General features: G+C 40.4%; 1 protein-coding gene across 2 annotated transcripts in view; it reads left to right on the top strand.

Annotated features, from left to right (window-relative positions):
• ltbp1 (latent transforming growth factor beta binding protein 1) overlaps positions 1 to 18,330 on the top strand; it is a 69,095-nt gene that overhangs the window by 6,731 nt on the left and 44,034 nt on the right. For both annotated transcript variants that reach the window (XM_053509431.1, XM_053509430.1), the window contains exons 3-4: positions 7,290 to 7,617; positions 17,895 to 18,058. In XM_053509431.1, coding sequence (XP_053365406.1) covers positions 7,290 to 7,617; positions 17,895 to 18,058 — 492 coding nt within the window. The remainder of the gene's footprint in view (positions 1 to 7,289; positions 7,618 to 17,894; positions 18,059 to 18,330) is intronic.

Genomic DNA, 18,330 nt, shown 5'->3' with positions numbered 1-18,330 from the left:
GAAAGATCTCAGTCCTTATCGATGCTGCCTGCTCAAGCGCTCGTGAGGGATAAAGAGGACGATGCTACAAATTATAACAAAGATCTCGTATCGACTCGCGCTAAAGCTGATAAAATCTGGGATTAGTGGGGAATCTGATTGCTCGAGTCAGCAGTGTATCAGCTTTTCACACTTTCTCGCTTTTTAGCCTATTTATTTATATATTTAAAGCTGCTTTCAAAGTGTCTGTTGAGAAAAAAAATGGATTTTAACCAAGTAGCCTAAAACTCAAACTTTAACTCTAAACAGCAAAAAAATTTTATGTAACTTTTAGCTGCTAAACTCTATATACACATTTTAGAACTTACTAAACACTTAACTTAAAATAGCAAACCTTAATTAAAAAAAAGCTTAAGGATAAATCTAGACTTAAATCCCTGAACCTGTAAAGCTAAACCCTAAATCAGTGGTAGAAACCTGAAAGACCAAGCCAGGCTAAACTCAATCCAAATATGGTATAAAGTTCAGGCTTGGACTTTAAGTATACTGTTAGGTTGTAAATCCTAAACCTGAATTTTAAACACTACCTACAGACAGCAAAATCCTAAACCTAAGGCACTAAACATGGTCTCTAGTTATGTATGTAACTGTGGTTCTGTGAACCCCAGATAACCAGCAGAGGTGGAGAGAATCGTCTGTCATAAGATACCTAAGGCTAATGAAAAGATGACTGTACAATGCCAACCTTGTACAATCTGGAGAAAGATCATAGTGATGCTCAGGTAGCCGTAGCACATATTTCCAAAACAATATACGAGAAGAGGGGGCATTTCTAGTAAAGTGGAGTCCAACATGTAAGCCCTGGTGATGATGTCCATGAATCTCCTTGGTGGATGGTTGACACCTGGTCTGAGGACTGATTGTCCATCTTGATCTCATGTTCTCAGGTGGACATCACAGGGACATCATCATGCTGGATAATGGTTTTGTAAGTTCCTCTCAGTTCCAATAAAGAGGAACTCTAATGTTACAAGAAAAACAAGAGACGTTCTGTTTGTAGCTGTGTGCTTTAGAGAGTGGTGTATTCTCGAAAATGTATCAAATCAGAAATATCAAAATTACAATGCGTGTTCCTGATTTTGGCGTGAACTTGTGATAAGCATGTGTTGTTCCTAACAGCAGCTAATAGTACGAGTTCCTATGTGCTTATTTAGATTTAACGAGTCTGTGGCCCACAGTAGAGGCTCTCTGTGCTCCTGCATTCTGATCATTTTCATTTATTAAACCATTCAAATGAAACGCATGCCTTGAGCTTTTCTTATCTGGGTAAAATATTGAAAAGTAAAAATCTCCAATAAACAGTCGCAGCCCTGCAGTGTGGCGTCCTCACCGAGCCGAACACCGGCTCATCATCTGACGCTGAATCGTTCCATAAAACTGTTTCCAACATCTGTTTCACTTTGTCTTTATTACAGAAACATCTCGGCTGAACATCACTGCCATGCGCCCCACACACACACACACACACAGCAAAAACATTCACACTGTACGCTAATATAGTAGAAGACTATATTATTACACTATATTCTGTCCTAAACTGAGCGCTAATCTTTTTTTTATGCTAAACATAATGATGCTAATTACATTGCAGTGCCCTAAGTTGCTCCTTTATAATCCAAAAAGGCTTCCTTGATCGCTCCACCCCTTCTACTACACACAGCTACATAATGTCTGACAGAGCAAAGCAGAAATGTTTGTCTCTGCTCTGAACACGTAAAGCAGTTTTGGACTCTAGCTCTCGGACTAAGGGTTTAATTTGCTACGTAGTTTTTTCTTCATGATACACTATTTAGCAACGAATCTGCAAAGTCATAACATAACGTAAGCTTTACTAGTCACCGACAACTGACGTGTGGTTGTGGTCACGTCCCAAACTACAACACCGTAGGACTACGTAAGATACGGCAGCTCTGTTCCCCCTGAGGCGGAGACGTTTGTACTTAGCATGCTGCTACAGAGGTGTTAGCGAAATAAGTACCTAAATAACATTGCTGGCTAAATGATTAGCTTTTAGCTAGATGATTAGCTGGCACTATTATTAAAAATGACATGCTGTTTTGACACAGTGTTGTGCCAGACGTTAATTAAAATCACAAATTAGAGTTTAGCCATGAGGGGGTCGTTCCAGACTTATGTTGTTTATAAAACTCTTCTGATCCCATGCTGTGTTTGTTAACAGTAGGCTTAGCTTTGTTGCTAAGCAACACAAGGCTAATTCACTGTACAGAACAATGGCTTTATAATTAATGATCATGATCACTATATATATACATGTGTGTGTGTGTGTGTGTGTGTGTGTGTGTGTGCATTTATATAGCACTGAAAAAACCTGTAATTAAAATAATGGTTTAAATCACAGGGTTAGATAATACTATAATATTAATAATATTTGGACTAAACAGTTACATCATTTCTGTTTTAAACAAGCTGAAGAACTTAAACTAATAATTGATAGCATCCCTTTGCATCATAACACACTCAAAAGGAAGCGCTATCTACCCTCTTCCGCATACTGAATAGTGTCGCTGTGATTGACAGGTGAGACAGTGTTAGCCCCCCCAACTGTGACATCATTGCTCTCATAACTGCCAGGCATGACAGAACACAGGATTGGAAGATTCCACAATCTAAGCTATCTGTTTTATGATTTTAAATGGCATGTGATTACATTTGATGGAGTTTGTAGAAATTGCAGTATAAATAATAGTAATGTAGCCTAAAGTGAAATGTAGCAGTACAACAGTACAACATAGCAGTGAACTGTAGGATATATTATTAATAGCTTATAAATACAAGGTTTAATAAGTATATTATGATAAAATTTAAGGAATATAGCAATATTAGTTTAATAATAATAAGCTTACTATAATAATAGACTTACTGTCGGTCACAGCATGGGTGAAAGTAGGTCTGTACGGTCTGCCTAATAGAGGAGAGAGCAGTTTCGTGACAAAACCAGTCACACAAGCACTTTCAGCAAAAAAAAAAAAAACCACATTCGATAACATTATGTCGTCTTAAACAACCCGCTGTCTTCTTAATAATTGTCATTCCAAATTACCGCTGTGTTGTTTTATTCACGTCTGTGGTGAGCTACAAAGCTAACTAGCTTCTAACACAAGTCTGAATCCCAAATACCTCTCTAACCCCTGATCAAGGGGGTCCTTATATGTGGTGTGTGAAGGGGTCGTACACCTTACACCCTTGCATTCCATTTGAAATACAATCCTGTAACCCGGAGGTTAACGGAGCTGATATTCTAAAGCGGAATAAGTAAAAATATGAGGTAAATCTGGCACGTTTCTCAGGACTGTCTGCCATCTCCATGGTTTATTCTCTCTACCTCTTGGCCACATAGTACTGGTAAGAATTTAAAACTACTTTCACCCGTTATTTACACTACCAGTGACTAACAGTCGGTTGCTAGCTCGCCAGTCGCAGTTAGGTAGCTCCATCAAGCACAGAAGGATATGTGTTGGTGGAGCAAAATAACTGTTTAAATAAAGAAACAAATCATAATCTCATGATACAAAATGGTGTTTATGGAACTGTATAAAAGCAATATCAAACTCAAGGCCATGCTGTTGTGCTGAATATCAGCATTGCTGTGATATCTTCCGGATTTGCCCTGCTTAAGTTTGAAGGGTTACTCCTTCTGTGAGTTTAACCGTGTGAAACTGTGTCTCTCCACAGAGCATGTGTATGTATCAGTACGCCCTTCTTATTCTTTTAACAGCAGCTTGCAACCTCTGCATTTAGTGTCTCTCAGTACACCACTCTGGTGCTACCGCTCCTGTACCTGTTTATTCTGTTCGCGCGGGACAGAACTGTCTGCTACTAGTTAATCGATCGCGGATGACAGATGGACAGATTTTTAGAAAGGGTCTGCAAATATACTTGGGCAGCCGTCAATATACTTGGGCCCAGGTTTACTCTATGTGTGAAAATCACTACTATTAGATGATTCCTGCGCTAATCCGCCTGCCCTCACCACACTGAAAGGATGGAGCATTGGATTTGGAACTCTGGGTATGTAACTGGACGTGCTTGGATGCACAGAAACAATATTCACAAAATGATTGGGTGCCGCAGGTCATGTTACTGGAGTAGAGAAAAACCAGAAGCTTGTGTTTGGTGGAAACTTCAGCATTTTTCTTCTCTTTTGCAGTTTTGGCAGAGGCTTTCTCCCTTTGCTGTGCTGATTATGTTACAGCGCCACCACACAAGTATCAATGCAATGTGATTACTGCAGTTACAAATTACAGCAGGTCACAGGTTCAACCCCCAGGACCACAAAGCTACCACTCTTTGACTCTTAACTCTCCACTGCTCAGATGTATAATGAGATAAACAAAAGTCGCTCTGGATAAGGGGGAAATGTAAATGAGTGCAGTGTCCATCAAGACACCCACCAGAGTTTTGTGCAAGCTGGAGGCGGCACGAAATTCGACAGAGGCGTCCTCTTCTTTAATTCTGCACGCAGGAAAAACCCCTGCACTGGGAACGGCATTTCTACAATGCCTCTATTCTATAACCTGAACAATTTGATTCATGAAATAACCCATGACTCCGGCCGTATTTTCTACAGTGTGTGTGGTGTGGTGTATGTGTGTGAGACAGAGCAGAACAGTGCTCCTGTGTTGTACCTGTCTCACACAGCTCTATTTATAGTGGAAAAGAAAGCACAGCTCTGAACACTTCACTACACACTGCTGCAGGAGAACAGGAAATTAGGTCAGTTATGATGTCGCTGCTGCTTTCAAGGCCAGGAGGGGTTCAATGCGTCTGAGTTTGCGTGTGTATGTGTGTGTATGTTCCTGTGCAAATTCTGCCTCATTGAGCCATAGTGTCTGTATTTGTTGATCGCACTAAACAAGTGCTTTTATTTCATTTCAGACTCACAAATTAGTTAATTTATGAATTTTCTTTATCGCATTTATCTGTCAACTTTGCTAATGAATTAGTTGAAAGTCCCTGTTGTATCAAAAGATTAAACCAGTTGGGCCCATGCTTTTAGAGAAAAATAATTAACCGTAGCTCTGGTTCATTACACCATGCCATAGCATATTGTGAATATTGTTGTGCGAGATGAAATGTTTTCTCCTCGTGTAAGTGTAGGCAGAACAGGTTCTGGTGTAGACTCACAGGGTGGTACAGTCTCTCGGGGTCCGCATGCTCAGCACCAGACCGTGAAGTAGTTAGAGGCACACCATGGGTTTGATCTTGTGTGTGTGTGTGTGTGTGTGTGAGAGAGATGGAGTGTGAGGGGTATCAGATTTCTGGATGGAGGCCTGTAATTATGGCGGCTAAGAACACGACCGGCGCTGTCACGTTTCATCTACAAAGTCTCCAGGACTCACATACACACACTCTTTCTCTCTGTCTCTTATTCTCACACACTCACACTTCCTTCGGGTGAAGTCTACCCCTCGTCTGTCATAGCTGTGGTCACCCAAATAAACAACCGGACTCGTTTTTTTCCTTTGTACAGACTCAAATGTTTATATTGTGCTCCAACAATTTATAATGACTCCCATTCTTAGGATTTCAGCGCTGTTTTTACTGCACACCATTTCTTAAATTTGCCCTTGCACATTAACAATCATTATTTTTTTAAATGCACAGCATAACTATGTGTTCAATACAGAATGTGTACCATATATGTATAGCCAAGTATGATGTGCAATAGCTTCCAGGAAGAAAAAAAACACCTTACAGCCACTAAAAATCATTTTATCTGGGGGGTCGTCTTGGGTCGGGGTTGATATTAGAAGGAGTAGCTTGATGGACAGCTCTCTGTCCGAGACGTCAGTGGTAACAGCGGTAAGAATCATCTAGGCACTTTCTAAAGCCTCAGGTAAAGGGGCAGAGGTCTTAGAAACTAGAACTCTGAGCTTTTTAGGACCTACTCATGGCGGACAGAGACTTCAGAGACAGCTAAAAATGATGTTCATGATACAGAAATTACATCAGACCAGTGGATCCGAGACGCTGGTCTCTTTCTGGACAGAGGCTGAATCTAAAGAATTTATCCTGTGGCGCAGGACAAGGTGTTCTACTTAGCTTACATCACAGTTTTGTTCCCTTTAGGCGGGACTAAGGCAGTCTACCTAGTCCTCGAATTGTTCTTACTGCATCTGAGACACGTTCTGATCTATTTGGACCGTGTTGTGTCAGTTAGGGTGCTTTTTAGAGTAGATCATGATGATGTCACTTCCTAAACACCGGTCAACTTCCATGCTCACGTATGACTGGCTTTCATGTCTGATTTGATCTGCTTCCAAGTATGCCATAACACCACATTTTCCAGGGGACTGGTTCCCGAGCCTGAAAAGCTTGTGTTCTCACTGTCCAAAATGAAACAGTCTTTGGGGGCATGTCCTCTCAGAAACTATCCTGGGTCCTTAATGTGAAAACGCCCTTAGATACACTATGCACCTGGATGGTACAAGGATGGGTGGTGCGCTCTGCCTTGCACCAAAGTCCTTTAGCTCAGCAATTAGCTCCCCTTACTGTACTTGCTGGGATGGCATAGTGATGCAGTGGACTTACTTTTAAATAGTATTTATTTCTATCTCTAAACCCTCTTACAAAACTCAAAAAGGTTGGGACGGCACAGACATTTCATTGCCAGTTGTGGCCAAGGTTGTCCTTGTGATGTTTGATAGTCTGCTAGTCCAGGACACAGTTGCCTAATCCCAGTCTCACTCTTTTCCATATGTGTTTTTGATTCTGCCCAAATTGCACCAAATACAGAAATCAACCTGCGGAATCCTGCATGTTGTTTCAAAGTGGTTTAAGAAGCCATGAATTTTCAAACTGCTCTCACTATTGAACACAATTCCTTGGCACTAAATAGATCACGGTCAAAAATGTGGTTTACGATTTGGCAATCTTATTCAAGTTACCAGTGGTTGAGTATTTTGTCTTTTGAGGAGCAGGTACATGGTACTCGTATCTTCTTGGGTGAGGACTCTTTTACAACTGGTATGACTAACTTGCACTGCTCTGAAGTATACAGTACCTTGGAGTTGGTCTTTCAGCTTGTCAACGCACCATAGTGGAGCTCATGCAAGTTTTACCCAAGATTAGCTCCTTCCACTTTGACAAAAAAATCACCGGGCTTCTAGGCTTTACTGTAGATATTGAAACCTGATGTACCTGAAGTGGATAGAAAAATTCTAGCCTTTGAGGCTTTGAACTATTTCCGCCAGATACTGATGTTTCTCATTTCTCTTTCTATTTTTCAGCCAACTGTCTTCCAAAATGTCAAAATGGCGGCATGTGCCTAAGGCCGCAGATGTGTGTGTGTAAACCTGGATCGAAAGGGAAATTATGTGAGCAAACCTCACTACCCACGTCCTCTCAGCCATCTGGTCGGCCAGTGAACAGACACACAAATGGACACGATAACGGACACAGTAATGGACACACCCTCATACTGCAGCGTCCGATTCCTCAGCAGGTTTTCCCACAAGGCCCTGCTTCATATCCTCTACCCAGCACTAACATGGCGCACATGACCCTGAACATGAAGGCAGGGCCCAACAGCCAACAGCCAATCCCCTTTCAGCAACAGTAAGTACTGTATGGCGTTAAATGGATGTTAAAAAGAAAATGGAAATAATGGTTTTAGGGAAAACATTACTATTAGTATATAATTACAAATAAGGTTTTAGTAAAGTTTAATTATTTTGAATAGAGAATAAAGATACTCAGAACCAGATCCACACCCTATTTTTATTTATCTTGGGTTATTGTTTTTTACGTGTGTTCAGTGCTATGTTAGCTTTTACTAGCTGGGTTAGCTTTTACCTGCTGTGTTAGCTTTGACTAGCTGGGTTAGCTTTTACCTGCTATGTTAGCTATCACTAGCTGGGTTAGCTTTTACCTGCTGTGTTAGCTTTGACTAGCTGGGTTAGCTTTTACCTGCTATGTTAGCTATCACTAGCTGGTTTAGCTTTTACCTGCTATGTTAGCTTTCACTAGCTTGGTTAGCGTTTACCTGCTGTGTTAGCTTTGACTAGCTGGGTTAGCTTTTACCTGCTATGTTAGCTATCACTAGCTGGGTTAGCTTTTACCTGCTGTGTTAGCTTTGACTAGCTGGGTTAGCTTTTACCTGCTATGTTAGCTATCACTAGCTGGTTTAGCTTTTACCTGCTATGTTAGCTTTCACTAGCTGGTTTAGCTTTTATCTGCTATGTTAGCTTTCACTAGCTGGGTTAGCTTTTACCTGCTGTGTTAGCTTTGACTAGCTGGGTTAGCTTTTACCTGCTATGTTAGCTATCACTAGCTGGTTTAGCTTTTACCTGCTATGTTAGCTTTCACTAGCTTGGTTAGCGTTTACCTGCTGTGTTAGCTTTGACTAGCTGGGTTAGCTTTCACCTATGTTAGCTATCACTAGCTGGGTTAGCTTTTACCTCCTATGTTAGTTTTCACTAGCGGGGTAACTTTTACCTGCTAGGTTGGCTTTCACTATGTTTACTTTAGCTTTCTAATTTTCCACTTGCTAGATTAGTGTAATTAAATTAGGTCATAAATATTATTATATTGGTTATTGGGTTGTTAATGTTATTATACAGTTTGTCTGCTTAAAGTTTGAACAAACATTTTAAAAATTCAACACTAAAGAAATTTCTGGAATAAAACCCTGAGGGAATCAGTTCAGTCCTGAAAGAAAGAAATGTAAGAAGAGTGAAAGAAAGATGGAAATAAACTTGGAGGAAGGAGTAAAGAAGTAAGAGATTTTAAGTAGAAAAAGAAGAGAGAAAGAAGGGAAGAAGAGTTAGTGCAAGGAAGAGAACAAGCAGGGAAGAAAAATAGAAATGAAAGAAGGGGAGAAGAGTTTTTGCAAACTGAAGAAGGAAAATGGAAAGAAACCAATTTGCAAAAGAGCCAAAGAAGAAAAGAAAATAGGCGTGTGTGTGTGTGTGTGTGTGTGTTTAGTATCACAGACACTTTTAATAAAAATTTTTTGGTTAATTTCTCTTTTTAAATCTTATATTAAATCAGACAGGAAGATTATACCACGTTACAGTCCACCCTAAAAATCTGATTCCAGCCCCAGAGGCTGACTTTCTTTCACTGCTTTTACTTGCTATGTTAGCTTTCACTTGTTAGCTGTTAATTGCTACATTAGCCTTCACTTGTAAGCTTTCACACGCTATGTTATCTTTCACTACTGTCTAGCCCTACTCCTTAAATCAGCATTGAATCCCTTTAGGTTAATCTTGGCTCTCTTTACTTTTTTGTTTTTTATTTATTAACCTATTTGTCCAAAAGAAAAGGATGAAAATTCCAGAACAAACGCTCAGTAGCTCTCCAGCATGAGGAACTCCCCTCTCTCAGTGGGTATCACTCTTTTCTCTGTGATGAAAGTAATCCACTTTTTGGACGGTGAGGCCTTCAGTCATAAATGCTGGCAGCTGAGTGCATGACATTAGATATTTTTTATTTGTTTATCTTAAGGGACCCGCAGTTTCAGGGCAGCCATTTGTCTCAAGTGTCCCTACGTAGTGCACCAGTGTGATGAGTGTACTCCCTGCCTCAGCCCGTGTGGTGTTTTTATTAGGAATGGAGTTTTAGATCTCCATTACGTGGTGATGACTCACTGGGGTGAAGTGAGTGCATCCAGATCTCACTTTTCACCTGAATGTAATCCTGAAGGCCTCGCCATGACGGAGTGCCTCAGACTTTCCAGGGATGTTTCTTAGCCCGGTGATTATTGATGAGCAATTTTTTAAATAGATGTTAATGACGTGCATGCTCTCAGAGGACCGGGCGGTTTTCTAAAAGCTAATTGTTCCCAGACCTGCGTCCTCGAAAGCTGATTTCACTTTTCTTTACTTTTGCAGTCTTACAGCAGCCCTGAATCACTCTCAGATGCTGAAAAAGAAAAAAAAAAGGAATTTGTAGTGTTAAAGAGGCAGTAAATAACTTTTGGGGCTTTTTACGACCTGTAGAAACGTGTTATTGGAACTTGTGTAATGTTCAATGTTCAATAATTTTACTAATTTACGCTTAACTAATTGCTGTTGTTAGTCGTTCGGCTGCTCCCGTTGAGGAGTCGCCATGGCGGTGCAACTGATTCGCACAACAACTTAGCGAAGGTTTTACACCGAATGCTATTCCTGATGCAACCCTCCCAGTTTATCTGGGCATGGGACCGGCACTGCCAGTCAACAATTAGTTAACTACCTAATTATTTTGATTAATAACAATAATAATTATAATAATAATTATAATAATAATTATAATTATAATAATTATAATTATTATTATTATTATTATATAATAATTAATGTTTGTGTTGTGTATTTATAATTCTGTTGATTTACTATGATGTATGAGTCTGTCATGTAACCTTTGATAGATAGATAGATAGATAGATAGATAGATAGATAGATAGATAGATAGAAAATGATTTTATTTGATTTAGAGCATACTGTTTGATGCTGGTGCAAAAAGTGTGCAAATCAAACATGATTCCAAAATAAACAAGGTTATAGAGCAGAGTATGATTGAGGAAGAAGATATAAATTTTATTCTAACCCTTTGTAATAAATCAAATTGTAATGCATTAATAAACCCAAAACGTAACTATGATGTCATTAAACCTGATTAAAGCAAATTGAAACAGTCAGGGCAAGCGATTTTCCACCATCGCTACTGACAGATACATGCCCTAAGATTCGCAGGGCATGTACCCTGTTGACCTTTGACTTCAGCACAGGGAAAGTGGACCTGTGGGAAAGCAGAAGGTGAACGTTAATCTTCTATCTGTGAGTGGTGTAGGTAACCTTTAACCCCATGACCTTCGAAGCTGAGAATATGGAAATTGCGGTGTTTGGCCTGGAGCTCACAGCAGACTGGTGATCTGGTTTACACGTAGAGATTTGAAAATGTTTATACAGTATAACAGGTCCTCAACAGGAAAAATATATTCATTAATAGACTAAAGTGTTCTCCAGTATGAGGAGACGTTTCTTTAACATTATAGGAGTGTGAGTGCCATGCAACAGTCAGAGGTACAGCTATAGCTGTAAGTTTTCCCACATCGTCAGGACAGAGGATTTTACGCTGCTTTGTGGTTTTTCAGTTACAAGACAAGCTGCCATTTTTCTCTTATTAACTTGCAGAGAGTGAATAAAGACTGGTGATGCAGTGAGTGTTTATAACTGCTATAATGTCAATGACAACAGGAACACACTCAGATAAAAGGTAATAAATAAAATGTTATAAGTGGAATTACATCCTTCTAAAAGGAAAAGAATCCTGCTGGATCACATGAAAGCACATCGTCGCTGATTAATTTCCTGTAACTGCACGTCCTGGAGTGATTTATTCTCTCAGTTACATGCTTTCAAAGATCATGTGCTCCGTGTTATCCTCTTGATCTTGGTTTAAGATTGGCACGAGTGACAGTCTCATTTTGCGTGCGTGTGAGTGTGTGTCTCATGTTCTCATGTCTCACACACCTGCATTCTTCATCCATCTAAACTGGAGTTCACGTCCTCACTGTACTTTGTTTTCACTTTGAAGTGTCACTTAGATCCTCGCCTCGCCCCTATAATTACTCATCCTCTTTATCCAGCCGCTCGCTTATCTCGTTTATCCCAGCTCAAGATAAAACCCCCTGTGGGACCGAGGACGGTGGGGTTATTATACACTTCTTTAGACATGTGCATATAGAAGGATTTGCAGCATGTCTATATATTAAACTTCTTTTTATTTCACTTTTGTTGATGTGAATAAATGAAAGAGTGTGGATACTGTAAATACAGTAAGCAATTTAAGGTCCTCTTCTTACACATTCTTTTGTCAAACATCTTACTGTTTAACGACATCCATTATGTTAAGTAGTTATCAGGTGCTAATAAACAGAAACGCCTAGGAGACATTACAAGTCTGAGGAGGTTAGAAAGCTGCACGGCATACTTTATATCCATATATACTGTAGGTCGATTTATTGTTTACTAAACAAGTGTATTTCTGTTGTCACTGATGTTATAGCCGACTATATACACACATTCTTGTACAGTATTTGTATGGAATGCAGACAACAATTTTGATTCAATCATTAGTGAATCTTCCTTCGCATGGTGCTGGGCTGTAAATGAATGTAGAAGAACTCTGGAGCTTTCAATCCGGGTGTTTTACACGCCCTCACCTCAGATCGCTGCGGATATGTTTGCTCTAAAGACCCGTCTCATAGTGGTGATTCGCATCACTGCTTTTAATTATCGCCACGGTTCCGGAATGTATGAGACAAACTAGATTTAAGCTTTCTGCAGGAAGAATAATCATATATTCATCTGTTCCTTTGTCTGTAGAGGCTCAGATTTCATAGTCTACTTTCCATTTTTTGGAGTATGCCTTGCTCTGTCGCGCTTTTTGTTTCCGTTTCTAACTAATTAGCTGTGGGAATTGGTGACTGTGGGAGGAAACCGGAGTACCCGGAGGAAACTCACTAAGCACGGGGAGAACATGCAACTCCATTCCGCAGACCCAGAGGCCACAATGCAAACCACTACGCCACGGAGCTGAATACTGGGGTCTCGTTTATTTGTTGACCATCTAGCACTACAACTGACGTGGGACTAGAATGACAATCCGCATAGTTTCACTGTTCTTAGATTTTTTAATTTTTTTTATTTTATTGTTCTATCCTGATAACACCCAGAGCGCTAGCTGTGTGCGATGTCTGTTTTGTTCCCCTTTGCATCTATAAAAAAAAAACTTTATTCAAAAAGTCTCCCATGTCCATCTCACTTCCACAAAAAGTAAAATAAAACCACACACACGCACACACACACACAAAATCTACTAAAAACATTTCCCACCGAAACAGGTTGTTTTCACAGACGTTCTCCCGCCGGGTGCGTTTTTTAAGAGCTCTGTCTTTTTTCTTTGTGTCCTTGGTTCAATGTCTGTTCTGCCCTCAGCCAATCAAAACACACCGTTTCTGGAGCGATGTTCGTGAACAGTAACTGAGTCTGGAGGCTGGAGAAATGCAGTTTAATGAAATAAGTGGAGTAATGAAATAAAAGCAGTTGTGCTGGAACAGGGTTGAGGAAACTCATTACACTGTCCACTGACACACTGATTTCCATGTACCACACACACACACGCACACACGCACGCACCCACTCACAGATGTAAATAGACTCCAGAGTGTTATCTTTAATAGACCGTCCTGTTTTTGTGTCTGGGAGAGACAGGATCATGTTCATGGTATATCTCTTTAGGTCAAAGGTAAGGCCTAGACTCCACACTATACACACTGTTTATGATACACACGTCTTTATACCTCTACGCCATGTCCATGGTACACACGTCCTTTTATATCTGTCATGTTTGTACTGTACGTGAAACATGTACTTACACTTCTATGTTACTCGTCTACATTATACCTCTGTATAATACTATTGGGTCTACGTTACACACATACTTTCTTTAAATATACATGAGAGCTACACTATAACCACAAAAGTATGTCCATAACACCCATATGTGGCTCTCAGGGTTGTCATTAAAATTTCTGGACCCTCAGACAAAACGTTACCATGTGCCCCCTGACAGAATCCTTTCACAACCCAATACCTCCAAGTCACATTACAAATAGTCCATGCTACAATTTTGCAACACATTAAAGGTCCCATAGTTTACTATATATGGTACAAATGAACCATTAGGTCTCAGAGCTCCCCCGGAGTGTGTGTGTGTGTATGTGTGTTAACGCTCCAGCTAAAATTCCCCTCAGATAATGCTTTTTTGACTCCCTCAAACTCCCTCTGTTTCACTTCTTCTCCAAACGCGCCAGTGACCAAAATTGGCTGGTTTCAGTTTGATTGGCTGTTACTGGTGATCATCCGATCAGCCTTAGATATAAATGAATCTGTCCCGGGTGCAGAAGCTTCTGTGTGGCGCAACAGAAACCAATTTTTATGGTATTACTTTTTTTTTTTTAGGGGGCGGGTTGTTTCCCAGATTTTCTCCCTAATTTAGTCGTATCCAATTTCTCCTCATCACTAGGGGGCTCCCACATAAAGCTACTACTACCAATGAGTCGAGAGGGCCGTGGACTATCACGTGTTTCCTTTAAACCATGTGCCGCCAGCCGACCACATCTTGTCGAACTGCTCGCTCACGCACTCGGCGAGCTCACAGACGCCCCTGATTGGCTGTAGAGCCGTGATTTATGTGGGCGCACTAAGTAACTCTCATCCCTTCCCTCTAAAAGAGCTCGGCCAATCAGCTCTCTCTAGGCCTCCAGCTGCGAAAGGTTACAGCATCACCCAGGAATCGAACTCGCGATCCCCGGATGATAGGGCGAGCACTTTATCACTGCGCCACTAGGGGACATTTTATGGTGTTACTTTATCAAAATCGTGCGCTTGGTCTTAGTCCTAAAATGAATTTACGAATAAATTTTATGCTTTAAAAGTTTATTACTCAACCCTAGATTAATTAGATGACTGAAATCCAATCCTCTAGCCCAGTGGTTACCAGTCCCGGTTCTGGAGGACCCCCTGCCTTGCAGATTTTAGTGTTTTCCCTGCTTCATCTCACTCACTTCAATTAAGAAAATGCTGCTCATTAGCAGATCAACATAAACACATTTTATGGAGTTATCATCAATTGCGCGCCTAAAATGCCTCCGTTCTGCCTTTCTGTCTAAACTTTGTAATCTAATTAGTCTTAAACCCACTCATTACACACGTAAATTGCAAATTCAAATTTTATTTGTCATATACACAGTCATACAGAGTACAATATGCAGTAAAATGCTTACACGACAACTCGTGACCTTAAAATTTAAATGATCAATAAGAAATAAATTAGGGAATGGAATAAGAATAAGAATAAAATATAGCTGCAGAGAAAAATAGTACAAAATATAAAATATAGGAATAAACTTAGCAGTACAAAATATAGACAATAATGGCTGTACAAATATGAAAAATATGGAAAAAATGTGCAAAATGAAATGAATAGAAAGTGTGCAAAATGAAATGAAATAGAAATGTCCAGGGTGAGTGCAAATATGCATGAATGTTCAAATGTATAATGGCCATAAATAGACAGACTTAAACCAATTTCAAAACACCGCTAGCGGTAATTAATGAGTGCGTATGGCTGTGATGGTTGGAGTGCACATACTTTTGAACATGTAGTTTATGTTACACATGGCCTTTTACATTTGTATTATGGTCATCAGCCAGTGATTTAAATATTTATTAACCAAAGCTACTACAGTATATCGCTCAGTCTGCATGTCCATGTAGCTACTACATTTCCTATTGATTAAGTATTAGAATTTTTTTTGTAGTAAAATTAATAAATTAATATAAATAAATAAATACATAAATAGCGTGTCTGCGACTAGTGCAGTTCACTATGTTATTGTTTCTGTTCTCGAGTTTCAAGTAGCTATTAAACTCATTCTGAAAGATTCCTTCTCCAAATGCCGATCTCTGTTATGATTTCAGCTTCCTGAGGCAATGGTAAAAACGCTAACACTCGCCAGAACACTTGACCTTTAAATACACACACACACACATTTTCTATGTCCTCCATTCCTACAGGGTGCTTTCATTCCTGAGCCAAGCCATGCAGCATTATACACACAGTTGAAAAGACAGACATACACACACGCACCAGCTGAGGGGTGTTTACATACCCGGACTCAGCTTAATATCAGGTTCCAATGGCCATGTTCTCTGACTGTCAGACTTTAAAGTGCTGCTGAAATTAAAGGCACCGTTTTAGAGCATTATGACCATGTTTATTAAGGCTGCTTTCGTACTGATCGCTCCCCCTTTACCCCTCCCTCATACCGCTTTATCCTGCATTCAGGGTCGCGGGGTACCTGCAGCCTATCCCAGGAGACTTAAGGCAGGGTACACTCTGGACAGGGTGCCAATCCAGGTCTTTGGATTGTGGGAGGAAACTGGAGTACCTGGAGGAAAGCCACCAAGCACGGGGAGAACATGCAAACTCCATGCACACAGAGACGGAAATCGAGCCTGGCTGGGAAATCGAACCCGGACCCTGGAGGTGCAAAGCGACTACACCAGCGTGCCGCCTGCTAATGTTTGCATTATTATTATTGTTCTGTACCCGAGTACACTTGTGTTTTTAAACACCCCGATATGGCAAATGGCAGTATGCTTCTGCTTCGTTTTCTGGGAAAAAGTCAACACTCAACAGTCAGCCTTCCTTCTGTAGGAGCTCTGGCCGTGGAGCTCTGAGGAGTCTTTTCCACGCACTGTCTGTGAGTGTTCTGCGCTCAGGAGGAGCTAATGCTGATGACCTAACGCTCTAAACAGTGCAACACTTCCATGATTGGCTTTTTTCCCCCTGATTATCTCCCTAATTTAGCCGTGTCCAATTCCTCCCCGTCACTAGGGGGCTTCCACATTAAGGCTACTACTACCACTCAGTCGGGAGGGCCGAAGACTATCACGTGCTTCCTCAAATCCACGTGACGCCAGCCGACCGCATCTTTTCGAACTACTTGCTCCGTTGGGGAGGCGTAACACAATCGGAGGACAGCGCTATCCGCTCCTTCCTTGCAAGATCACCTTTTTAAATGGACTTGAACATGAAACTTGTTCGGGATGAAACGTGTTTACACTACTGCTGAAAAAAGGTGGGGATCACTTGCAAATTTCTTTGTTTTTGTTAAGTGGATTTTTTTTTCTGCATTCTACAACAATACTGGTGATTTCAAAACTATGAAATAACACATATGGAATTAGGTAATTATGCAACAACAAAAACAGTTAGTTGTTATTTTAAGACACGGTGGTCAGGCTTTCTGGAATAGTTCTTGCAAGAACAGTATTGTCAAGTGCATTTGCAAAACCCATCAAGCACCATGATGAAACTGGCCGTCATGAAGACTCTCTCAGGAAAGGAAGACCAAAACTTACCTCTGCTGCAGAAGTTACCAGGTTCAAAAATCATCATTTACAGCTCCTTGGATTAGAGGCGTTATGAAGGCTTTGCAGATCATTAGGAGCAGATACGTTTCAGCATTAACTGTTCAAAGGAGATTATGGCATATTTTGGCGCCTTTAGCATTGCTTTACAATGTAGAAATAAATTAAAATCAGGAACAACCATGGAGTTAGAAAGTGACCCCAAACTTTTAAGCAGTAGTGTACATCACAAGAACATACTGAACGCTGGGGTCAAGGGTACCGGGATGTGAAAGCACCCTAAAAAGTTTTCACTTCATGGAAATCGTTTTTTAAATGTTTTATTTTGTACTTAGTACATGTTTGTCCAATGAAATCGGTCAGTACTCCTAATCCACCTTCATGACACCTTTACATTACCTTTACTGCGTCTCTTACATCCCTTGTTTATTATCTGAGAGTCACATTATTTATTAGAGTCCCGTACTGAAAACTGAATTCAGAATAGTGTGTGAGAATTTGGTTTGCGAATGCATTCCGTGTATAATAAGTTTCTATTTTCTTTTTTCTTTCTTTCTTTCGTTTGTTTGTTCGTTCGTTTTGTCTGTATATCTGTCTTTCTTTCTCTACCTATCTGTGTTTGTGTCTATTCCCCAGCTGTTTTAGATTGCAGTGTGTGATAATTACTCTTCATCACAAATGAAGATAGAACTCGGAACATTAGTGCATGCTAAAAACACTGTGCGTGTGTGTATATATATATGGGTGTGTCCGGATTCATTTCCTCTACCAAGCACTGAAATGTGTTCTCACCTGTGAGTTTCCGATAAAGCTCCAGGCTAGGAAGTGACAGTGAAAACAGATGCACAAATCTAAATGATTAACATTTGTGTGTGTGTGTGTGTGTGTGTGTGTGTTTCTCCCCCACAGTATACAGCGTCCTGTCTCCATAAACATGCAACAGGCAAAAAATCAGAAGTTTGTGATCAAGCCGAATTTTTATCCCTCACACAACACACACACGCAGCTACACGGAGCAGGATACCCACCTGAACGCAGCATCCCTCTGAGCGCCGGACACCACCCGCTACACGGTCAGTACTTCACCTTAATCCCGCCGTAATCCACTACACAGTCAGTGCACCACCCTCTCTCCACTTTCACTCCTCCTACTACACTGTCAGTGCTCCATCTTTAATTCAATTCAATTTTATTTGTATAGCGCTTTTAAAAATTGTCATTGTCGCAAAGCAGCTTTTCACACTCAAAAGAATTATGGAAGTCTATAATTTACTCTTTTACTCCACTCATTACATAGTCAGAGCTCCACTATAACACAATACAAGGGTAGTACTCCACCTTCACT

The sequence above is a fragment of the Clarias gariepinus genome, chromosome 13, assembly GCF_024256425.1.
Source record: "Clarias gariepinus isolate MV-2021 ecotype Netherlands chromosome 13, CGAR_prim_01v2, whole genome shotgun sequence".
In the NCBI taxonomy this organism is placed as follows: domain Eukaryota; kingdom Metazoa; phylum Chordata; class Actinopteri; order Siluriformes; family Clariidae; genus Clarias; species Clarias gariepinus.
Note: the sequence above shows the minus strand (reverse complement) of the source record. Positions and strands in the feature narration are given on the sequence as shown.